The 26328-nt window shown below is 36.0% G+C and overlaps 1 protein-coding gene and 1 long non-coding RNA gene across 3 annotated transcripts in view; one reads left to right on the top strand and one right to left on the bottom strand.

The window, feature by feature from the left end:
- LOC120358072 overlaps positions 1–18049 on the top strand; it is a 72230-nt gene extending 54181 nt beyond the window's left edge. The window contains exons 3-4 of the long non-coding RNA XR_005575046.1: positions 16307–17406; positions 17517–18049. This is a non-coding gene — a long non-coding RNA (uncharacterized LOC120358072). The remainder of the gene's footprint in view (positions 1–16306; positions 17407–17516) is intronic.
- The window catches only part of LOC105193733, a 181435-nt gene that overhangs the window by 30007 nt on the left and 125100 nt on the right, over positions 1–26328 (bottom strand). For both annotated transcript variants that reach the window (XM_026137806.2, XM_011158299.3), the window contains exon 3: positions 6270–6414. In XM_026137806.2, coding sequence (XP_025993591.2) covers positions 6270–6414 — 145 coding nt within the window. The remainder of the gene's footprint in view (positions 1–6269; positions 6415–26328) is intronic.

Genomic DNA, 26328 nt, shown 5'->3' with positions numbered 1-26328 from the left:
TTTCGCCGTGTACATTATCGAGAAAGCGACACGCTGTTCGCGCTGACAGATACATGTAACTGCCACCCTGCGCGAGTCCCATGCGATGAAAGTTAAGGGAGAAATCGCTGAGGACGCGCGGCTAACTGTTCGAGCCGAGATTGCGAGAGACTTGGAGACAAGGTACTTAAGTGTCTCGCCGGATTACAGGCACGGCGTTGACAGCAATGAACTTACACGCGTGAAGACGCGTTCCGGCGTGTTTCGGAATGAGGTGTCTTCGCGTGCGATTTCAGTCAGATTTAACGTTTCTCACGTTGTGTTATTTCAGCGTTGCATTCAGTTATTTACAATCACGATGCAACGCCGACGGATATTTGTCATGCAGATGTGTGTCTTGCCTTGAGAAACGCGAGTCGTTCTCTCGCTTTGCCTCGTGATACTTTGACTTCCCCCGCTGCGCCGATCTCCGATATTTATTTAACGGAAATTTTCATTATGAAAATTCTGCTTGGTGAAACGTCTCGTCGCGCGATGTTCGCAATCTATTAAAATAAAATTTATGTTGGTCACAAATATAGTCGTTTGAAGGAGAGCCTATGTCTGTATAAGCTTTCTGTGAAACGACCATTTGTGACCGATATAAATATTTCGATATGTCTTTATCACGCGTGCAATTTGTGCATTCGCAACCGATCGTTTAAAGTAATTAATCTTTAGAAATGCCAAATCTGCCCCGTCCTATTTCGAGAATTGGACGTGAAAATATGCACGAGATCGCAATTAATCTAAACTCCGCTTTGATGGATAACGCGAATCGATAGTTCTTTTTCCGAAACACTATAATTCATCGGGCTAAACAGAAGGCGGACGCGCGGCGGGATTCGGAAGGCCAGAATGCGAGGAAACACGACGGGCATGAAAATCTGTCGCTCAGACAATGCCCGCGGGGGTTTCCTCGATTGCGGTTGGCACTTTTCGACCGCATCGAACGGAATCCGTGGTGGGTGCCCGCGCGCGTGATCGTCCGCGTTCCAATTTATCAGCGCGCGTGATAGCCCTCGCAGGGATTCCGTTGGACTCCGATCGGAAGAAATTCTCAGGCCGGCGCGTGAGCCAATTAATTACTCGGCGATCATGAAATTCCGGTTGTTGTGCGATCCGAGTCATCGGCAACCGTAATTGACTTGTCAGATATTTGGTTATATTCCTTTATCGGCTTGTCAAACTTTCTCATCTGTATTTCCTTCTGTTTCCCCCAAAGTGAAACGCGAGTATCGCTTTAAATTGATTATCCCCCAAAGCACCAACTTTTTTTTCTCACTATCTTTCTGAAATATATCGTTGGATTTATAATATATAGATACAGCTAATATCTTAATTGACTTATTTAACAAAAGAAAATATCCTTGCTTTAAAGAGTCAAGTACTGTTTCTCACAGATTTTGATATCTCATGGAATATCCGAAAAGAGTAAAATAACGTATAAATATTTGTAATATAACACTTTGTGATAGAATGTGTTGATACGAGATAATTCCGCAAAAAAAAGAGAGATAAAGGGACGCATCGCGCGCGTTTATCTGAACGAGAGATATAAATCTGCAAGGGTAAAAGGGCCCATGCGACGTGACGTCGAAATGTCACGTTTTTGCAACGAAACTGAGAAAACGGATAGCACGTAAAATGTATTTCCTGTTAATCTGCGTCGCACATTGAGAGTCCTTCCTCTCGCGGCGAGCGACAGAATTCCGTAGCTATGTATCTTCGTTGCATTCACGACATGCGTTAAGCCGCCAATGTCAGTCCTCGTCGTCCATCAATTAATCACGGGAGGTAATTAGCGTCGCGCAAAAAGGAAAGAGCACATCGCGCGACCACGCAATAATTATCATAGCGAGCCTCGAACGTTTGCGTTTGCCGGATCGCTTCGAATACGAGAGGGATGCACCGGCGCATTAAAAGGGATAAACTGACGTGAAGGGACAACCGAGGGATGAACGCACCGAGGGCGGGGAGAAGAGTAAACGCGGCCGCTCTCGCGGTTCACATTCTGCATAATTATGGCAAATTGGTGCAACGTTACCGTGATGTCGCTGAACCGTAACTTGCGCTCGATAACGAGCGCGTGTTTAGCTATGCGAGTTTCCTGCGACAACGGCTGTTGAAATCGTTGATTTCAATGTGTCCACTAGCGATTTTGATTCGATCTGATCGTGGATATTGGGAAAAGTCGTCGAACATCGTTCTCCCTTGATTATTATTTAGCAACCGGTTAATAAAGTTCATTTATGCAGTTATTTATTTATTAAAAACTTTGACGAAGTGGATAATATTTCCGAACCTTACGGTAAAGTGGTACGAATTCAACTATGTTACAATTTTAAACGAAATAGAATTTTCGAGTTTCAAGTTTTGTAATTATTTGCTTGTTAGTCCAAAAGTTGTGCAAAAATCTTCTCTTTGTGATCAGAAATCTTCGAGAGTACAATTTCGAACATAGTATTACACGATATGTTTCAGTACAAATTTGAACAAAGTACAATTTTAAATAGTGTTTGGTAATATTTCTGTTTTCATTGATTTCTCTTCTGTCATCGCGAAATACAGGTGCTAAAAAAACGATTTTTTTTTTGTACGAAATATTAGTGATACAAATGCTATGTTAGAATTGCACTTATTGCGTCGCACTTTCGAACACTTTTCTGAAATAAAATAAATCATTACAAACTTTTTAATTACACTAGAGATTTAATACTTTATTGTATTTTGTGTTCAAAATATACAAATATAATTGAGTGTTCGAAATAGTACCACTTTATTCTATCCGAACTTACAAACAAGAGCTGCAAACAAGATATTTCCGCCTCACGAAATGCTTACTTAACGCGGCTACTCCCGCAAAAGCAAAATTGAATGTAAATAAATAACTCGCGTTGGAAAATTGCGAGACTGCTCGCGTTATTATGAAAAGTTGCTTCTGTGAACAGTAAAGTTAACAAACAATCTTTTCTGGATAGGGTCCATGCTTCTTGATCAGCAATACCGATAGAATAGAAAGCCGAAGAACAACAGCGATGGTACGCGACTGAGATTTCGCGTCTCTCCCGTGTTTAGTTCCAAACTAACTTATATTAACTCTCTCGGATTATCCTTGAAGTGCCCCTTATAACCGCCGGAAGATTACAACTTGAGGAAATTGTTCGGTAGACGAGAGCTAAAGTTCGACACCTGTCGAGTCCCGAGACTGGATAGCTACTTTGCTGAGACTCTCAAGTCATCCTGGATGTGGATCTCAAGTGTGAAATGGCGAAGTCTCATAGTGCTTAAGATTAACGCTTCCTCTACACTCGCTATTATTGCTATAAGTGCCACACGCATGTTATTTCATGACATTGAAATATTGTGAGACATTATCCTCGTTTAATAATTATTCAACTGGCAATCTTGGCAATGCTTCTATTAAATTTCTCTATATAAATTATTAATATAAAGATTCACAGAGAGCTATGTGCGAAAAATTAAAAGCTTTGTAAATTATTTTTTAAAACACATGGAAAACAGCAACGTTTATATTTATGACATTTCGCTCGCATTCATTTGGACGTTATATTTTATTGTAATATTTTATTTTATTGTATTGGATTGTTTTATATTACAACCAAGTGTAATAAATAGAATAAGCGTATGATAGTTGCGCGCATTGTTGCGTGTACAACAATACATTAACATATTAAATCCGCGTTTCAACGAGCGTTTCATAATCAGGAGAATGACGTCGAGTGCCTATGCATTTTATCAGGATTCCGGGGAGAAAGATATAAAAATATAGCGACTGCATTTGTCCCCGGCGCTCGTTTCTCAGGGACCTTATTACAGGGAAATATTACGCCGGGTCGCTCACGAGCGAGCAGGGGGCTGAGATAACGATTTGCGAGGAACGATGTGGTACGCTTTTTCCTTGATATTAGACAGCCGAGGTGGGAGCACTTCATTTCAATGTTCCCCGTATTATTAACGGTCTTTTGTCCGTTGCTGCGAGAGTCCGGCTCGACAAAATCGCCGACGAAACGACGAGAACGGCATTTATCGCCGTCGCGGGCCGACACGATTCACATCTCGCGTCTCCATAGTGAAAAATAGTCGCGTGAACGGACAAACAAGATTACTCTTTATTAACACGTTCGGTAACACGTGAATGGCACGCGGCGTTACAATACTTACATGCCATCGATAACCGTTATTCATAGGTATGAGGTACAAATTCGCGCGCATGGAATAAAGTGAATTGAAATTCGCGTGTTACTGCACCGTCGCGCTTCCACGTCGTCGCGAAAAATCTCGCAGCGACGATCGGTCAATCGTGAATCGAATCGGTCAAATTAAAATTTTGGGCCAACGTCGACCGCGGGACGCGCCAATAACGACGTCACTTACCGTGTCACCACCTATTTCAATTACAAATTTTATTCAATATTTATCCGCAAACTTTTCATCGTGTTGCGGATCCACGTTGTTAAATGTAAAACGATCTGGGAACGTGTGTTTCGCCAAACTCGCGTGAAACTTGGAAAATGGTTCGTTAAATTGGTCAATTATGCGCGTTGTTTGCCTTCCACGAGTTTTACAAAGCTAACAAAACCACAAACATTTTTTTGGAGATTATAGTAAACGCTCAATTAAACCAATTTTCAAAACCACATTATGTAGTAACAACCGATCATTTGAGAAATTTGAAAGAAATTTGTCACCAAAATTATTTATTCTTTTTTATAAAAAGAGTTAAGTATGCGAGAAGACGCATTTGTGAATGAATATTTCATATTCAATATTTTTAATATAAAATTATCTTTTCATCATTTTGAACTCTAAATTATGAACGAAAAATAATCTAAAAATTATTTAAAATTAAATATTTCACATAACAACATATTGAAATTTTACATTGAAATAAATCAATTAGAAAATAGAACTGTTATTCGCAATGTTTGAAATAATGCTTGCTATTTGTGCTTTGCTGAATCTTGCTTTAGATACGTGTCGTCATGCAGTTTTGCAGATGAGTGATTCAATTTTGTTATTTATTAGTACGCGAGCAGTGTCGTACGAATAGAATATTTCAATGTTAATCGAGGTTCATTGCGTGGTTAAGCAAATGCGCTCTAAGATCGTGCATTAAACGTAGTTGGAGAAAATACGATCTCAGAGATGAAGAAGAATTGACACGGCGTTTGAAAGAAGCTGGATTTAAAAGGCAAATTTAATAGCTCGAGAGCTAATGAATAAAAGCGATTGAATGATAAACTTGGATCCCGAGTCGGCCGCGGCAACCGCGATACAATTTGAAAGGCGAATTAAAGAATCAGTGAAGCATAAAAACGATCGCAGAAGAAAAAAATAGAGATTGTAAAAAGAATTTGATATTTCTATTTTCAGAGCAGTGTACTAGAAAATATATATCTTTCAAATACTCGGAGTTGCACACTTCAAATGTAGTAAATCTCAAATCTTATCTTATTAAAATAATGCACTAAATTACGTCAGCACAAGAATTATTTTGTTAGATTGAATAGAGAGGAATTTTCATTGTGAAATATTTTTGTTTCAATTTGATCTCAAGTTTATTGACTGATACATGATTTTTAGTATCTAAAAAAGCTATAGATCTGAAAATTGTATTAAACCGTGAAATAATTGTAAAACGCTTAACTATGAGAAATATTGCAAAAAGTTCTGATATTCTAACGATCAGTGTTCTAGCAATAGCTTCAACAGAATTATTTTTAAATCTATATCTAATTAAATTTTTAGATACTTCAATAAAACTGTTTTTTCTGTCTACGTAAGAGATAAATTATTAAATTACTAGGATTCAGAATATATATTGAATAAATTTAATACTTATGATAGATTTGCAGATATTTAAACTTATGAGATATTTGAAATAAGTAACATTTACTTCATTCGAGTAATTTTTACAGTATGTATTTTTCTGTGTGTATATAGAAATTTATTTTAATTAAATATTACTTATCTTTAATAAATGATAATTTTAAAACTATCATCAAGAAAATATTCTTCGTAAAGATAACCGTTACTTAAAAGAAGAAAACTGAAATTGAGTAATCGCTTTTCTTAACGCTAGAATGTTATTTTTCTGCGTGTTGCATTATACGCCTCGAAAAATCGCAATTTGTTTCGCGTATGCACGCGGATATGCATTTCTGCATGTCAGCGAGTCGATTGGCCCGCGAATAAGTTGGAAATGGTTCGCATCGACAAATACTCACTCGGATCCTTGACGGCTGTGATGACGAGGCGGAAGCCATTCGAGTTGGTGCCCCAGGCGTCGGTCATGTATCTCAACGTCACGAAGTTTGTGCGCGTGTAAATCGCGCCCACGGTCTGCTTCGTGTTTCTGCAGGATAGGTCTGCCTGGAAACAAAAGAAAATTGCGTTCGTCGAGTATACGTGCCACGTGAAAAGAGGGTTGGAGAAAAGGGTGCCTTTTTTTGCAGACGCTCGTGCTAACGATGCAAATGTCGCGAGCGTGATATCGGACGAACATGGTGAAGAGGAGGGGGGGGCGGACGACGTGCGCTTGATTTACGCGCGGATAGTTTTATATTGCAATGGACTAAAAGTCCCAATCGATCCTGTTCATGGAACGTCATGGGGAATGTGATTTATGTTGCTGCACATCTGCGAGAGAAAAGTAAATTTGACGTGGAAACTTTGCGTATTTAAAATCTTTGGATATTATTGATACTTTAATCCTTGATTTGCAGAAAGAGAGAAATAATATGTTATCTCTTTTTTTTTCTTCTCCTCTCCCGCACCTTCGTTTTCTTTCCGATAAATTCTTTTATTACTGCTTCCAACATTATTCGCCGCGAATGTTACTCTGAGAAAAGAGAGCCTTCCTAAATTTTCTTGTATAACTTTAAAGATGTGCAAGAAAAATGGGGATCCATATTGCCCCTAATATTGCCCGCAATATTACCCGTATTACCAAGAATAATAAAAATGTTCTCTTTTACATGTCATTAACTGTTCCCTCGCACTTTATGAATCAGGCAATGATAAAAGGGGTCGTAATTTCACCGTGGCGAAAGTCAGAATGGCAGCTTATAAAAGACCGCGTAAACGTCAAATAACGTTGTTTCCCGAGATGGCGGGCACTTTTAATAAAGCGGCTATTCGCACACGGTGCGCGAATCCGCCCTTTTTTTGTTCAGAAGTTTATGCCAGAGCATTTGTAAGCCAGCTTAAAGCGTAGCTTGACGCAAAACAAAAATAACGTATCCCAGTAGATAATCCTGAAATACGAGCCGTAGATATCAATTCAAGTAGCAGCAACGAGACCGTGGTCGGTGAGCAAGAAATTTATTCGTAGATTTGCAACGCGGTATCTCGCTCGTTTGCCTCGAGACACGAGCAACGTAACACTTGTTGCACCCCCACGACGGACGCGAAAGAAATCGGAAACAAACGGCTGCATAAAGATAAAAAACAAAAGATGTGGTCGATAGCGCGTGTCGATTATTTTCTGTAGCGCTAGCTTTTTTCTTAGGTTTTGAAAATAATCGGACGTGTACTTTCGACAAAAATTTATTATTATTAATCTGAAGTTTTTTTTATTATAATATTAAAATTTAATTGTAATCTTTAAGTATATATATATATTTAAGATTATAAAATTTAATTATAATAAAATAAGCACTTAAAATTAATAATAACAGTTTTTGCTTAAGTTTATGGACGTAGATATATGTTCGGTTATTGGGATGTTTATGTAACGTTGTTTAAAAGTATTGTTACATTCACTGTCGTTTGTGCATAATGCACAATTTCGTAGAGGTGGCTTTCAACAAAATTGGTTTGTGAAACTTATCCATCATGAACGTTCGACGAGCATTTCTTATAAATCAATTTTTTAGCACTTCAATTATCGAAGCAACTAAAATCTTCATATTGGCCATGTTCGCGGAATATCGTCAAAAGTCAAGTACGCGTGCACTCAAAACGCAGAGGAAAATAACAGAGCTGCAGCGATAACTAAATGCAAACGTTGTTGCTTTATCGAGAAAGCAATTTGCAGGCCTTGTTGTATTTTCCAATGTTTGCGTTTTATTTAGAAATCAAATATCTGCGCGGCGAGTAAGTTTTATTCGTTAGCGAGCACCGCGCGATCGCGTAGAACGTGCAATTTATCGCGCCGCCCTTATCTGGTATCGCGAAAATCGTAATTTCGTGCAGCGGAAAATTCGGAGAGGAAGAGAAAGAAGGAGTTTCACGATGATAACAGTTTAAATTACATTCCGCACATGCGCTTCCGCATAAACAACTTTTATTGAGATTTTAACTTTGTTGCGCTGTGCGCGACGGGTTTGAACGTTTAGTCATACTCCTGCGTTTGTGGCTCGAACGGATCGTAAATGCAGCTTTTTCCTTCCTTCTGCTCCCTTTGATCAGGGCTTTGTTATCGTAAAATATTATTGAATTTATCCGCAGGCTGTTTAATAACCGTCTTCTTCTCGTCCCCCAATTAGCGTGAACAAGAGATTGAGTTTTGCCGGAGATAATCCGCATTTAATTATCCCTTCTCGCTCCGATCATTAGCTTCCATCTTTTTTCTCATTTTCTATACGCTCTCCCTCTTTTTCCTCTATCTCTTTCTCTCTTCCTCTCTATCCATTTTCCATGTGAAAAAACAACTACGCATCTTCATTTCAGATGAACGGAAATAATTAGCACGCTAGCTAAAATTCTGAGCGCTCGCATTAAGAATGCAATCAGGATATGTGCAGGATTTTGAAAATAGAAACTTCCCGTCTTCATTCAGCTTCACCTGGGACTTTTGTAAAATTAATGTATTAACAACGTATAATAACTTTTGCATGAAATTATAGGAAAGCAAAATTCGAAATTTACATAGAAAATTAAAATAGTTACATTATAATTTACTTTTATGAAAAATGATTTTTTGTAATCTATATATTATATAATAATTATAACTTTTATCAGCCTTTTATTCAGAATCGCGATGGATGAAACTGAATGGACGAGGACCGCTGTTTCAGTGAGTGTTGAAACAATATTTTAATAATTAATAATATTAAAAATGTTATTGTGCAATATCAATACCATAAAACTATAAAATTAAATTTCACATATATTTTTTTAAATTATATTAACTGCTCAAACCACGTGCCATACAAAACCACAAATTTATTAGCTTTCAATTTTTAAGATTTTTAAATTACACGACTTTTCTTTTTCAAAACTATAATTTTCACACAGTATCGATAATATTGTATAAATATTCAATATTATTCTTGTTTAATAAGATACTATTGTAACAACATAATTGTTTTACATATATCAGCGTAATGCATATTGGCACAAGCGAATAGAATTAAAATTATGTAATTTTTGAAACACCGACAATACATTGCAGGCTTATAATCTTTTTATACTTTTAATTTAAATTGCACTAGCTGTAACAATGCATTTTTCCCGCGATATATAAAGTAATTTAGGATAAGCTGATTGTTAAATATTATTCGTCGTTAAGCCACGAAGGGCAACGTGCTTGCGCAATGTATTAGGAGATAACACGAAATGAGGAAAAAGGAATAAAAGTAAAATAACGCTCTCGAAAAATAAAAAAGGTACTTGCTCGAGAAACTAGGTCGCCGAGAATAAAGTTACGAAATAAAGTCCACAGTTATATAAGGATACAAAGTTTGCCGGTCGCTAATAATTGTAAGGAGAATTGATAAAGCCAAGAGAAAGCAATCTACGATTTCATAATACTGCCAGTTACGAAACATGAGTTGTTATTTCCCTTGTATTTTGCACTTAGGCACTTGTGCATTTTCATACATTCAAATAGTCTGCATGTGCAACTGTGCGCACATTCGACGTGACTAATATACATCAAATCCATTTAATTTACCAAATTGCTATTATCATTAGCCCCACACACACACACACACACACACACTGCAATTATTCAAACAATCTATTAAATCCCATCAATCAAGCTGTTTATTTTTATTAAAATAACGTAACTGCAGTTTTGCGAATGATATGCTAATGCATACTAATGCATTATATCGATTGTACACGAGCGGATCAATAAAAATAACTTACAGAACAAACTGCTCAATTATCCTAATGTTATCTCTCAATGTGCTGAATCGTATCATTACATTATCGCAAATGGTTACACAGTTTAGAGCGGTTTTTTTTTCGATCAAGATTTCAAATCGAGCTGCATATTCTCGTTATTTGCACGACAAATGCATAAAAAATTATATTAATGTCGTCGCACAGAATTCGTAACAATCTGGGCCGTTCCAAACCCGCGTATTTATTACGACGCGACGATCGGCGATGAATTTTATGGGTGAGAGCTTTTTACGCTAGCTTGTAAACAATTACGATAATCAAACGCCACAGTCGAATTTAATTGCCAGTATCTCGTCGCTGAATGGGGGTCAGTCTAATTTGCGATCGCATTATTATTGGCAATACAGTAGGCGCACGGTGATTCACTCTCGGACTGATCTATAGGGTCTATTTGCGCGCGGCAAATTGTGTACTCTGTCTGGTATTAGGATTGCGTTCGTACGCGAACGGCGGTTTAATAACGTGCTCGCCGATCGACCGCATGTCAACCGGACGAGCACTTGTCAATTCCGACGACGAGAGTCATCGATCATGCACGAAACGTAGGGTTAAGTAATCTGCATCGTCAAGCAGACAGCGAAGCTGTAGACGTAAGCCGGCGGCAGGAAGGGTTGCTCTTGTAGTTGTATGGGGTGCTGGTTTACCCTTTGATATGCCGTTGACGTACGCTCGAAGCAAATGAACTGGCACGGTCGTACATGGATTTGAAGGGCCAAGTGCCTAATTCTACGTATCAACTTGACAGTTTTTCGTTCGAATAAGGCAAATTAGAAATTTTATGTTGCGCATTTTATAGTCAATTAATATCGATCGGCGAAGATAGTTTCATTCCTTTACGCTTCCTTAGCAGATTAATTCTAATCGTAGAGTCTGAGTACTGAAATTATTAGCGTTACGTAGCATTATGTATATAAAATATCGGGGAAACGTGAAAAAGCGTGCGCGAAGAAAGGATCTATTTTTACGTGGCTCGCGACGCGCATAAAAGTTAGGAATTTGAAAAAGGTTAGATAGAGGAAGTGCAGGAGTGGTTCAAGGACGAGTTTAGAGATCGTGCGAGATTAGATACATCTTTGGGGAGAACGTCGACCGAATGGCAATGCCGTGATGCAAACACGAATGGAGGCCACCCCCGTAAGAGGACCACCTAATCTACATTTACATGACTTTCAGCGTATCACGCGAGAATGGAACGGATCCCCCGACGAAGTCTCGGAGGTGCAATTTCTCTTTCATCGTCTTTCTTGCCGACGAAAGAAGGCCTCGAGCGAGCTTACGACAATACCGTCCCAAGTCGATTCTCGAAGAGGTTCAGAGATGGGGCGCCCCCGAGTGGCGGCCGAGAGGCCATTGTCGTGCGCGCAAACAACGAGATCCTTCCTTCGAGGCTATGCAGCTCGGCCTGAAATTTCGATCGGGCTGAAAACAGCCTCGAGCTGCGAAATCGTTCGCCGCCGTCGTTCTTATAAAAAATGCAAAACTCTGTATTAAGAGACACGACGGAAAAATTCAATCGGGGAGTTTGAAAAAGAGATCTGTATGGTAAGAGAGTGAATTTATCATGGCATTCACCTTTACGAATCGATAATGGATATTGAAAAAGTATTTTTCTAAACGAGAGACACCTCGTAACGTTATGTTAAAAAAGCATGAAAAATGGATACATATAAATGAAAAACACTGGCTTCTGAAGTTATAGAGCTTGCGAGATGCGAAAGCTCGAAAGCTTGTGAAACAATAGGAACACACATTTACATCGATAGCTGGAAGAGAGGAGAGCTCATATTTCCGTATTATATTTTCCATAAAATTCGTCTCGGTCACATATATGTGCCCGACGTAAAATTGCACTCCCGTCGTTATAAATTGCATACGGCGCGTGTAAGGCCTTTATATCTCGGATGCGGTTGCCGAATGTACGCATTTTACGACGTATACGAAACTCGTGTAAAGTCATTTCCAGCAAAAATATCGTCGTGTTATTTACCTTCTTGCTTACGAGACATTATTTTTAAAAAAACATCTTAGCAAAAGTACATTTAATAATTTATTTCATACATTTAACGAGATTTTACTTGACTATTGTTTCAATAAGATTTAATAACACAAAAAATGTTTAATAATTAAATTGAGAAACATTAAATTTTTTAAAATAGTCGAGTCATTTTTTGTTTCTGGTTTAAAAATTTACAATGTCTTTTTATTTATAGATAATGATGAAAAAAATTGGATGATTGTTAAAAATTTGTAGTTAAGATATTTTTATGCTTTACGCAATTTCGTTCATTATACAATTCGATTCTGTCGAAAAATATTATACTATTTTGAATCGAATTGCTTCCCTGTAAGCTCGAAAGCTAACAAGCGTGCATTCTAACGATCCGTGAAACGCAATAAAAACATCCTCATATTTTTCTCGAGGTTTTATTGAAGTTTTTTTGAAAACGCAGAACAAACAAGACAATCATTTGTATTTCCTTTGTCGTTTCATGATATGCATGAAATCCGTCGTTGAAATCTCGTTCTGTGTTTACAGCTTGAATCTCTTTTTAAATTTGTTGGAGCACTTTGCGCAACAGAAATTGATGATAAATCCTTAAAAAATAATGACTTTTACCCTCTTAGCAATTTATCATTGATTTTTGTAATAAGGAGAACATTAAAACATTTTTATTTATATTAAGTGCATCCAAGATAACTTAAAATAGTGTACAATTTTAGAAATCAACTTAGTAAATTGAATGCAAAAAGCGGACGCATTTTCGAACCGGTAAAAGCTTGCGAAAGCCATTACTGACGCGACGGAAGCTTTTCTTCGCGCGATCACAAATTCCGTCCCTTGCCGCGACTGCTCGGCGAACTTCGAAAGCGATGAGATCCAGATGGCTGCTAGTTTCGCAAACTTCGCTGACCAATTTCTCGCGACCGAGAAGCGACGCAGAAGCAGGTCCGGGACATTAAGCGATACTATGGTGGTGACGCTCCTATAATTAATGATCCCATAAGCCGGAATTATCGCAACGATGCGCCACGTCGATATCGATCTCCAAAGTCTAGAGAACCGTGAAACACTTCTCCTCGCAGAGTCATAATTAATAGATAGTAATCAAATATTATAGCCCATCGCGCGGAGGATTGCCTTTCCGACGGTAAATTATTATAGTGAATGTGACGCAAACGCATTATGATTTACAGCTGGATGAGCGTGCGTTATAGATAGCGCGATTAAAATCTCGTACGAACACTCGAATCGCTATTTAATATTCTTCGTGTGCGATTTATCGATCGTATTTACGCCGCGCTGCCATCTTCGGTCGTTTTTCCTGCGTAGAGAGAGTCGCATATAATTCCTCCGTGTAATGTATTCATAGGATGGAAAATTCATTTAGGATTGTAACTAACCGATATATTATTTATTTCAGAGAGAATTTTGTTTCAATTTTGCATTACTATAAATATTGCCCGAGGTATTTTCGCGGGTAAGCTCGGTTCATGAATAACACATACGCTGAAAAATCTTTTATATGCTAATGCTGCATCGCATATTATTCGCTAATCGAATATTAATTCCCGTCTTCTATTATCAGTCAATTTCGATCGAATAAAGTTTCAAACTTATAACGTAGACAAATACTGCATTGTTTTACAGGAATATTTTATATAATTTTAATCAAGTTGACTGGTGTCGTCGCAGCATATAAAAGAGTTATCAAAATCGTAATTAAATTAAGCGAGAAATGAGTCTTTCTCTAAATTGAGATCATTTGAGATTAGGACAAGAAAATTTCAATTTTTCACGTACTTAATATTTAAGAAACGTTTACTTTAACGTTGAAAATCTCGGCAAACTTCACACGCGTAAGAAAGCAATTTAAAATGTGTCCCGTAACTTATTTTTGCGCCGCTTTTCCGTACGTGGGAAAGAACGAACGAGGCCACGTCGAAACGTAAAAGTAATTTGTCGGATGAAAGCGCCGAAGTACCAAGCAGGGAGCGGGACCCGGAACTTTTATTTCAACTTTTAATCCGTCAAAGCGTTCATCAGGGAAAATTTGAGCGAGAAAAAAAATTAATCTGATAAAATAGCTCGCGAGTGGACACGGCGGGTGGACGCGTGAGGGAGATAGTGCAGCTTAATAGCAGAATGAAATACTGCCACTTAAAAGGCCGCCGGGCGAAAATAAATACGGGGAGATGGAACGTACGGGTAATGCGTTTATTATTCCCGGAATGGCGTTTCGCAAAGTTTCCATTGCAGTGTAGCGTTGTGACGAGACGAGACGAGACGAGATGAGAAGCGGTGTCGTAATGCGACTACGGCTCTTCCCCGATCGTTGCGAGTGCAATTTTCTAGCGCGACAGTAAGGAGAGACGTTTTTCAACGTAATAATTAACCGAGGCGAGGGAAGGGGCTCGTAAATTACGATAAAACGGGTACTCGATAAAAATGAACGTGCGGCGTTAAAGGGGGTCACGCTGCTGTTCTTACAGCGATGCAAATCGTCATTTGCGAATTTATCAGAATGACGCGGAAAGTTTAGACAAGAAAAATGTTTACAGTCACAATATTGCCGCAAACTCTCCAAGTTCTTGGCTGTATATGCCTGACTGCTCGAAAAAGTTTTAGTACAGCGGCAAGCAAAACAGTTATTAAAGTTACGTTATAATCACTTTGCTAAGCTCTTCGTCTGTTAACTTTGCAGATTTTATGAGCGCTCCTGTCCGTGTCTGTCGTAAATTTCGAAGTAAAAAGCCTCGCAGTTTATAAGCCTCGAATTTTTATATTTAATCTTTATAAGATAGCATTTCTCACAATTTAAATATATAATTGTATATATATTATACGTTATATGAATTATAAAATAATGTATAATAATATATATGTATATGTCACACAATACGCGATTTATCCGAGTTCTGACAGCGAAACTTCAATTATAATCATGTATGTATAATACAAACGAATTTCACGTTTACTCAACTGCGATTATTCGCACCAATTCATTAACCACGAGACACTGCTCCCCATTTATCGCCATTAGCCATCGGCCATAAATATGCTTGTTGCGACACGAGCAGCCTTCGAGATCTTAATCAAACGAATCGGGAATTACGGCGGAGTGAATTAATAACGCAGCAACACCAGCATCGTCTCTTGCCGTGCCCGATTGGCTCAACAAGCTTAACAGCCCGCCATTCATCTCGCGAGATCGATCGCGAGCCCTTGCACGAATCCGCCGCCGAGCTCGAAGCTTATCGGAGGGCAGCGGGATGCCGGAGTCACGGGGTACACAGCGTACACAACGCAGGAAACCGGAAGCGGGATAGATGAAGGCGAGTCCGAGCCAGCTACGCTCCCTGGCTTTCCCGCCGAACTCGCAGACCGTGGCTTGAAAAGCTTTCGGAAGAGGCACCCCCGGTTTATCATAATTGCATCTCGCGGCATCCAAGCCCGCTCTTTCCTAACAAGCACGCAGCGCGATGTAGTAGCTCGGGAAATTAGTATCCGGGTTAGTTTATGCCACACCGTCAACGCCATGAATTATGGATGCATCGGCCAGAGCCTGCGTTTTGTCGTGTGCATGTTTTTTCGCATTTTCATACGAAAGCGCGTCGTCTCTTTCAAGATTTTCATTCGATGTTACAATTATACGTGGGCATGGAAACAAGAAGTTATTTTTACTGCGAAAACATTAACGTAGTATCTATGATTACAGGAAGCAGTAAAAAGTGCTAGGAATATGTAATATTAGAAAAATATCTTTATTAAAAAAGAAAATTTTTTTCTCAACTCTATATCTCATCTTTAATTTAGAAATATTTATAATTATTGTATCTCTTGTAAATTGTGTGGGCGAAAAGTATATGGTAATGCTCGACAGCGATGGCCATTTTCTTTATGATTATAAAATTATATTTGCATGAATTCATAGAAGGACTGTGCTGTAAATATCATAATTACGTTTGGATTATTTACGTATTACATTATTATGTTTACACAAATCTTTATCATATAGATTCAATTTTATTTCGGGGTATATTTTGTAAACACTTGAAAAAAAATTTATAACATATACGCGATATATAACATATCTGATCTATTCAATGAATATCTTAATTGAATTTACAGATATTCCTTGAAAACAACGAGAAAAGGACAATACCCATCGTCGCCGATTTATAATATAATAAAATAAACGAACCGCAGCCGGTTCGTCGCGTCGCGCGTTTTTTTCCGGGAGTGCGGACTTTAAGTATTGGACTAATGGACTTTTCATAATTCCCATTCGATAGAATCCTAATTCGAGGGCCGGGAATCGCACCCCCGCTGCTTGGCAGTGAATATCTTCTCACTGGGGCGTTGCGCATGGTGGGCGTGCGCGCCGCACCGCGACGTTTCATGCCGAGTGCCCGTGCACGAGGTAATGCCGGGCCGCATGTACGACATGCCCCGTGTGCATGTTGCGCGGCTGTCTGGTTGTGTGAGGTTACACGCTTTGTCTCTGACGATCGGTTCGGTCCTAAGCGGTAAGAGTTCGAATCAGTTGCCTTGGATTCGCACGTTTCTCTTGCTCTCGTCCACCATCCTAAGGCTTTCTTAGATCCTTGATACCCTTTTTGGATTCTTTGGATCTGAGGTTCGAGCTAGGTGAATCACGTTTAATCTGACTTGGTCAGAACTTGGCCTTGTAGGTTAAGCTTGTGACGAGAGGCTGGCTCTCATTTCCTGATTCGTCTAAAATGCTAGACGTCGGCAATGAGTACCTTCTTCTCTCGTCCTGCCCGAGTGTCTTGTCGACGCCGCTTGGATATAAGATCCAGTGGGACTGATTAAGATGATCCGTTGGCTGGGCCTATGAACGAGTCAATTTTAGACGTGATTTTTGTGAGACAAGAGGCACCGGATTCAATGCTATTGATTTCGTCTTCTTCCGCGTGGGACTTACCCTTGTTCGGGGGCGGGTACGCGTGCGTTCTACTCGTCGACTCGGGGTGCTGAATCCACGGGAATCCCTCTGAATGGGAACTCATATCATGGGTTTTAGAAACCCGAAGTGCCGCAGTATCGCGCGAAAAACTTTATAAATAATTAGTCCACGCGCGCAAATTTAGTATATTATTCGCGAGTGTTTCGCGTGTGCAACGAAAGAAAGAGGCTTAACTACCTGGAGGACTGAGAGGAGGAGAAGGCCTGGGAGAGGCATCGGGCGACGGCGGAGCAACCTTGGGGTGAATTATTTATTTCTTACGTATTATTTACTATTAATTGTCTTTATCTAATTATTTTTTCAATATTATTTCAAACACTTATAATTTTTTCTTATATTTGTATGTTACAGATTAACATCATAGTTACAACTCCGCTGCTGCACGTCATGTCGGTGAGTCAAAAATAATTTTTTAAGTTAAAGTAATGGATCTATCAAAATTATATTAGATATACGTATAATATGTAAATGGAACAAGCTAAGAATATACGAATATTACAAATAAATAGAACATCTCACAGATCTATTGCTTTAAATAGAAATAAGCTTAAAGCAGCTTCTTATACTTCATTTATATTAACAAATATTGTGTTTGCGCTTTATCTTGAATATCAAAATAAACTAACAGTAAATATTTTCAAGAATTGCAAGAAAAAATACTCGATTAAAAATTCCTCATTTCTTCATGTTTATTTTTTCATTTCTCAAGATTGTAAATTTTCATTTAATTTTAATGATAGCTTCTTACATTAAATCAAGACATGAATCGAAGCAAGATTGCGCTTCTTTGTCTGACCTTTGCGTGCTTGCTTCACTAGCTCCCCACCACTTCGCTCCGTTGCGCCAGACAGATACTTGTTTTCCTTCACCATCGGCGCTGAAAAAACTTGCACCAACAGCGGTACAAAACTCACTGAAAACTTTTTCCTTATGCAAGAATTATTATAATTAAAAATTTTGGTGCAGCTGATGATGCAGCAGATGATTAATTTCAGATCGTATACTTCGAAACTACTTCCGTTTTTCTTCCTTCAGTGAATCTTGCGCACGGTTAATTTCATCTGGCAAAGTAGTATATCTGGCAATAGGAAAATAAATTGAACGAATGGAATGAACTAGTATGAACTAAATCATATGAATATACTCCCTTGTTTCTGCCTTTTTTCGAAAATTATTCCGAGATAGAGACTCTAACTAAGAAATTGATTGAAACAATAAATAATAATGAATATAAATATAAATCAAGTATAAGAAGCTATGCTTTAATATCGAATGCGTTATTCAAACAGTTGCAACGAATTTCAAAACCGAGCCACTATTCTCCTGTCGAGTGTATGCTTTTGCCAATTAGACAGATACTAGATTTCTCGGATTCTTCATAAATTAAATTAAACAGCAATATTATGGTATCTAAGATATACGATACGGTCTGTACGTACACAGCAATCAGTTAACTATAGCATCCTACGTGGAACTGCATCTCGTACAGAAATTTAGCACGACAATGGCGAGATTAGTTCCAGCAGATCGTAGGACTTCCATTGTTCAGATTCAGTCGAACCCATCTCCGTCAGTACATTCCGGATTGTCCTGACAGTCAGGCGATCCATCAGCTAATCAGTTCGCTCGACGTGTTTCTTGGAGTGTGCCGTTTTACATGCGGGCCAGTGTCTATGCGGGTACTAAGATCGCCTTTATTCGCAAATGCTAGTCTATCATTACGCGTTAACTTCTCGGAAAGTTATTTATTGAAGTATCCATTTGGATAATTAAATTTATCGCTAAGTGTTCCAAGAATATACATACAATATCGGTCATTAATCCGAAAATAAGAAAAGAAAGAAATTGAATTTCCTGTAAACGTTTATAAATTAATGATAGCTCCTACAGCAGCGAAACATTCGACGAAAGGAACTCTTTGTGATTTTCATTATTAAACTTTTTTATAATTAAATTTCAATAATCAAGTTCCTATCAAAGTAAAGTTTGTTGCGAATTAATTAAAAACTTCCGTTATTTATTTATACGTTTGAAGCCTGGTTTTCTTCAATATCCTATTCTAAATTTCATTAATGCTGTTACTGGTTTCAAATACTTTGTTAGTGATATTGATTAAATTCTTATTGGTATAGAATTAAATTTATATTGCGCGGAGAATATGAAGATACGCGGTTGATTTTTTTTCGAGGCGTTCTAGATATCAGTCTGATCGATACAAAGTGATGTGAAACTGGGCTATAATATAAAATAATAATACTTTATAGAAATTGATCCATAAAAGGACGCGTGTCCTCCTAACGCTTTTATTGTCAGTAGTAAAATCTTTTACGTGAATTTACAAGTTTTGCCGTTGGGCCTTAAAGTCGAGAAGCAGAATTTACGCAGTCGGCCGCGCTGCAAAAGTCAGCGTTGGCCGAGCACTTCCATATCTCTGCATAACGCGGAAAGTGTCACGCAAATATGGAGATTTATATACGTAGTACGAAGTACGTATTTCTCGGGAATTTGTACAATGAGTATGATTGCCGCGGATCTATTTTTCTCTCGTGGTAAGCAATTCTTTTAATAGACGATGAGAAAAGTTCGGTATTTTCCATATACAGATAAGAAAAACTGCAGAATAAGACTCGAGCGAACGAAATTATTTCTGTTAATTTTAATGTAGTATTTAACAACAATAAAAAATTTGAATAATAACTAAAAATTATGATACTATTGAAACGTAAGTCTAATATTAATAACAAAAAGTCAGATTTTTAGTAAAGTATAATCAAAGGATTTAACGGCGCGTTTTGAAAACTTTAGGTTTCATGATTTTAAGGGAGCTTTTAAACCGAGTTTAAATTTTACGTCTTCTAATTGTTCGTTCTGCAGATTCTTCCCTAATTATAACACGGAATTGTTCTAGCGCGCTCGTTAGTACATCGAAGTTCCTCAGCGACAGAGTTGTCTGTCGCCGTGACTTTCACTATCGTACAACTTGACGGTACAACTTCCGGAAACGACGCTTCTTTCATACCCTCATATTTCATTGACGCTCTCCAAACCATCGTCTACTTCCGGTAACTTCGCCGACCCTGCCGGGCCATATTTTCAGCGGAACTTAATATAACCGATTTATTATCATCTCGAAAGATCGTTTATGGCGAGTTTGCAGCGCGTGCCCGGCGTACGATTTGCATTCTGTCTTTGGTCCAATAGAAGTCACAGTTGTGTTGAATTCTGAAGCAAAGATACGTATTTAGATCATTATATGGATTAAAATCTTTAATCTTTCGATGGGATAGAGTAGGATTTATTTATCGTTTCACATATTCGTACTTTTTTTCTTGTCCTGATTCGCATATTTCGCGACTTTTTTATCAATTAGAATGTAATTTGGCTATCGTCCTGGACGCGTAATAGACGGATCGCCGAGTCAAGTAATTTAAGCAGTGGGTAACTGTGAAATATATCGACTGATGCAGATCGGCTCCGAGACTGAATGGTCGCATCGCATTAATCGGTAAATGTGGTTGCGCGTGAATAACCGCTTAGCGGTGAATTCAGCATCCGTTCGTCGATGATTACAACCCTTTGCAGTTCGATGTTCATCTATTTCGTTAATTTATAAGACGTTATAGGTATTGAATGAATCGTAGTTTCATATTTGATATTATTATTCGTTGTATTCTTCCGTTACAAAATATATTAACGAATTGCACGTGCGTACGATGGCTACCAAAAGTACCTAACGAAGAAACACAGCAAAGTGTTCCCCATCGATTTTAATAATAAGCTTTGGACATGTTAAAATTTAAATAAAAATGAGAGACACTTTTTTTTATAAGTGTATTCTGCCACGTTAAACGGGAGAAATCTCTTTAAAAAACTTAGTTATTTTTTTTTTAAGCGAATATCGTCAAAACTATAAAACATAAACAAACATTTTTAAATGAAAGTTAAACAGTTTTAGAAATACTTCGTAATAATAACAAAAATAATTTTTTTAAATAAAAATTTAAAACATTTTTTCACTACAAATTAAAACAATTTTATCATTATTATAATTCTTGAATATTTTTCAACTTTTATTTAAAATGTGTTTTTTATCTTTTGTAGTGTCGACGTCATTTAATTTGTAGGAAAATAACCAATTTTTTTCGAAACGATCATTCTCTTAACATGTAAAAACACACTTATAAAAATACGTGTTTTTTTTGTATCTAAAATAACTTATCCAAAATTTATTAAAATCGAATGGAGATACTTGTATTTCCTAGTATCACGCGATCGTATTTTTGCTAGTGTTGTATGAGTGCGTTAGAACTCCGCTACTGCACATCGATTTGTGGGTAACAAATAACTTTTTATTTTGATTGAAACATGTAGATCTAGGAAAAATATAACAGATGTATATAAAGCATAAAGAGATATATCAAGTCGAAAAAAATAAATAAATATAAAATCTCATAGATTTATTGTTTTCAGAGGGATGGGCTAAAATAAATTAATTGTAATATTTAATGGGTTCTGGACTGTGTATAATTTACCACATTATGTACGCAAAATTATTAACTGTAAAATAGAGCTTAATAAATACATCATTTATTGGCACGTTGTCTCATTATACGGAATAAACTAATTTTGAGGTACATATATTGCTTGTAATTTATAGACAAATTTATAAACTCAAATATAAAAATGTAATAAACTCAAAAGGAAGTAAAAAAAATATTAGGATAATTTTTACAAAAAAATTTGTTTTGAAATTTAATATATTATTATTTCTTGTATTTTTTTCCAAGCATTCTATAGATAATATTATTAAAAAAAATGATTAACGTAATATTACAAAAGATATAATATATGCATTTTAATATGAAATGCATTATAATTATATCACAAGCATGAATGTGAAAGAATTTAAAATATTTTATAGTATCATAACTTGATTAACTCATTTAATATAAAGCATATACTAGTCATTATTAACCGTACATTTTTATAACACGTCAATTTTTATTTTAGTCTCTAGTCTATCTAGATTTATTAAATTAAATTTATATTATCTGAAATAAAATGTGAACTAATAAATGTTCCATCGTGGAACGAAATAATTTTTTACACACCCATATACTTATTACCTGTATAATTATGAGAGTTAATTAGTTAATTAATCAGATTTTCAAATCTAATTAATCAGAGTAGGTTATTGAAGTATCGTATAGTATATTATTGTGGAAAACTCTGTATTAATAATTCATAGACGAAAGTATATATTTCTATATACATAATGTGATTATATATATAATAATAATTTAAAATTTATTATAATTAAAATTGTTTTATCTTTATATTAAATCGTTTAATAACATTTATTATATTATCAAACATTTCTTTAATAATGGAAGTACTTATGGATTATTGCATTTATTATTCGACAAATACACCCAAGTAGACGCTAGAAGCATCTTTTACAAACTTAATAAAAGGTAATTTATCGATTTTTGGTTTTCTTGCACAAAATATACAATTTATAATGATTATTTGTCTTGTCAGTAAAAAATATTTAGTCGATTACAATTAATTATTTCCTCACAGATTCTTTAAAGTGTGCAATTTTTTTATTAGATATTTTCTTCACTTTTTTTATTTACCTAGCATTTTAATACTTGCTTTCATTCTGCATTCATAGTCTGTAATTTACAAATTAGCAAGTCAAATTTGTAACTCTGAGGTTCACACATGTTCGCAATTCGTTTTCAATTGACGCATATACAAGGGACTGAAGGTTGAGAATTTAACGAACGTTAAAACTAATTCGTTTCTTCGTATTCACGAGTTGTAAAACGGGAACTTCTCCACCGCGAATTGCGATAAATCGCGAGCTAACGCGAGACTCGCAAGCCTATAATGCTAGCAATAATTTGCGAAATGTTAACGTTAAAATCAATTAGGAGTTTAAATGAGAAAAGCAATGTTTGGCGAAGCGTGTGAACGACTTTGATGCCAGTTTATGCGCGTTACTATTAAGCAGATGATGCCTAGAACAGAAATGGACTTGTAAATCCAACATGTAAATTATTATAGCGTCAGTGCACACCATATTTGCAATAATTGAAATATTACTATCATAAAAGTTATTGATTGAACAACTCTTGACAAATATAACGTGGCATATTATGAGTATCAAAAGAGACAGCGCCTATTATGCTGTAACGATATTTCCAGTATCTTACAAACGACACTCTGTCGAATAAGAGATAAACATAATTACAAAATTACATTGATTAAATATAAAATTGGGATTAGAAAAATGGTATTAGATATAATAGAATAAAATAGAAATATTCTGTTATATCATTTAGTAACATTTTTATTGATAAATATTTATCAACCTGATGATTATACGATAAGAATAACGAAGATTAACGTAAAAGAGATCGATGTTAAGAAATTTTTTATACACGGTCAAGATTCTTATTACAAAAATTACAATAACATAATTAAAAACAAAATAATTAAAATTTCTATTTATTTATTAATAATAAAATTTACTTTAAAATGAGTTACCTTTCCTCGAATCTACGATTTTAGATTATTAATATTATCTATAATCATAATTTACATGGAACAGTTAGAAGATTTATAATGCATAATAAAAACTATTTTTATTGTAATCGGAAAAATGCAAATTGCATTAAAGTATGTAAAGAAGTTCTTACATTTACGTATTTAATTTACTACAAAATTGTCTAAAAAGAATAAGTTTTGAAGAAACATGTAAGTACCTGTTTCACACGATAAAATTAATTCTAAAGTATAATTCCTTCGAGAATATTATTAAACACAAATCTATAGCTATTGATAATAAAATTTTCGAAACGGAAAAAATTTAAGAAATAGATAAAATTGATTTTATGAGCACGGAAAGAATAATTATGCTGAAATGCAGATCTGAAAATAATTATGTTGAACGGCCATTAAAAAAATTGCCGAATGTTTAACTTGGTTGCTAGAATGTCAAAACTCTTTGCAGCAATGTACTTGGGCATTTTACATAATTATTTTAATGGCTTAACATGAAATTATTTTATGATCAGTATCTAGCTAAATTTGTAGACAGTGCAATAAAATTGTTCTTTCCGTGCAAACATTAAGCATGCTATGGGTGTTAGTGACGCGTTAACTGACACGTCTATAACATAATTTCCTATGCTGGGGATAACGATGACCAAATTAATTATCATTTTATAGGATTGCGACAGAAATTGGTTTGCGCGTTGCTTCTCGTGTGCAACATTTCTCGCAATTAACTCTCATTTCATGCTATTCAAAGCACAGTCATAATTAGCATCGCTTGAATGTTCAAATGCGTATCGACGCATCATTTATGTTTCAATTTAATAAGCGAATTAATTTGTATAAAATATAAATCTTTATGTTTTTTGATAAATTGATAATTAGTAAAATTAATAAAAGATTAAATCAAATCCTCCAGAGTATTTTAATTAGGTATCTTGAATCTCGTCAAGAAATTATTGCATCTCTATATAATATTAAATACGAAACATATCGGAATTTTTATTAACACACTTTGAGTTGTCCTCAACGTGAATAACAACGTCATTACTTTCTAAAAAAACCCAATACTCGTTATTGCTTAGTTGGCATATATGTGTATATATGTGTAGAAAACAAATTCGCAACTCGTGAACTTACGACATGTTCCCTGTTACAACTAGTTTGCGGCGATTCATAACCAAAGTCATAACCCGCAGCAGTTTCTAAAAATGTAGTATGCACAGCCGAAATCGACTTTCCAATATGACTTATGCTCTTCGCAAGAAGGTTTGACGTATTCCCTAAAATTTTTTATCGAAAATGTAATCGTAGATTATATAGGTTTAAATTATGAATATATATTATTGAATTACTGTACACATTAGTGAAATGGTGAACGTAAACCTTCATTATTAGTATTAAGATTTTGTATTATAAAATATAATATTCTATGTATTTGCCTAACAAAAAAAATACATAATCTTAAATATTAGTATAATATCGAGTATAATATTCAATATTATTACTAATATTAGTAATTAATAATTCAAATTGTAACTAATATTTGTATAATAATTTGAATTATTATATTAATATTCAAGATTATATATATTTTTTGGTTAGACAAATATATACGTTTTATAATACAAGATACGTGATTCGATTAAAGCCCACTTGATTAATTTTATTTTTTAAAAACTTTTTTTATAAGGCATACCGAAATAAACTAAATAAAACAAATTTATTTCACACACGCACACAATTACCAAAATAAAATAATTTAAATAACTTTTTTTTATAACAATTTATCACACGTTTTTCGCAAACATCTTCTCTATCATTCCATGCCACTCGCATCGATAAATTGCAATCGTAACAACGACAAACGCCAAACAGATAGGCGCATATCTGAACGAGGAAACGAGAATTACGACGCGTCATTTTCGAGCAATGAAAACTTGCACAACACTTGCGTCATTTCTATCTCAACCTGTAGTCAGTTCCACTGCCTGGAAGGGACTGAAAGTGGACATGAGAAATATGATGGATATAAATATGATGGATATATGAACGCAAACGCAAGAAAATATAGTAAGAAGGGAAATGCTTATGTACGCATATATACGAGAGTGAGTAAACACGCGAGAAAAGAGAGTTAAAAAATATCTTGGAGGAATAGAAGCGAATATGCGCACTGAAGGAGAATGAAAATGAGTATGAAAGAAAGTCGTAAGTCCCGCGTAGAGACGAAGAAAAATCTTGTGAGCAATATGAAAACGAAGGAAATCTCCAGAATAGAACAAGCAAAGAGAAAACGCGAACTGGAGAAAATAATTTACCTTATCAGTCATTACGCTTGCGTGCTCACTAAAATTAGGTAACTGTCTCATTATGTTAATTATCCCCCTTACAAATTATCTTTCTTGCCTTGAATTACTGTTTTGAATTTCTGTTAAGATGTTTCGTCTTTCGTTATATTTTTCAAATCTATCGATTCTCTTGTCGGCAATTCATATAAAATTTATTCCCGTGTATCTTCAATGATTCAAAATCACAGAAAACATAATTTAGAATAATGACGCGACAGTTTCTTTTAATTGATAAAAATCATTTCATT

Source organism: Solenopsis invicta, chromosome 6, assembly GCF_016802725.1.
Source record: "Solenopsis invicta isolate M01_SB chromosome 6, UNIL_Sinv_3.0, whole genome shotgun sequence".
In the NCBI taxonomy this organism is placed as follows: Eukaryota; Metazoa; Arthropoda; class Insecta; order Hymenoptera; family Formicidae; genus Solenopsis; species Solenopsis invicta.
This window is presented reverse-complemented; position numbering and strand designations above follow the sequence as displayed.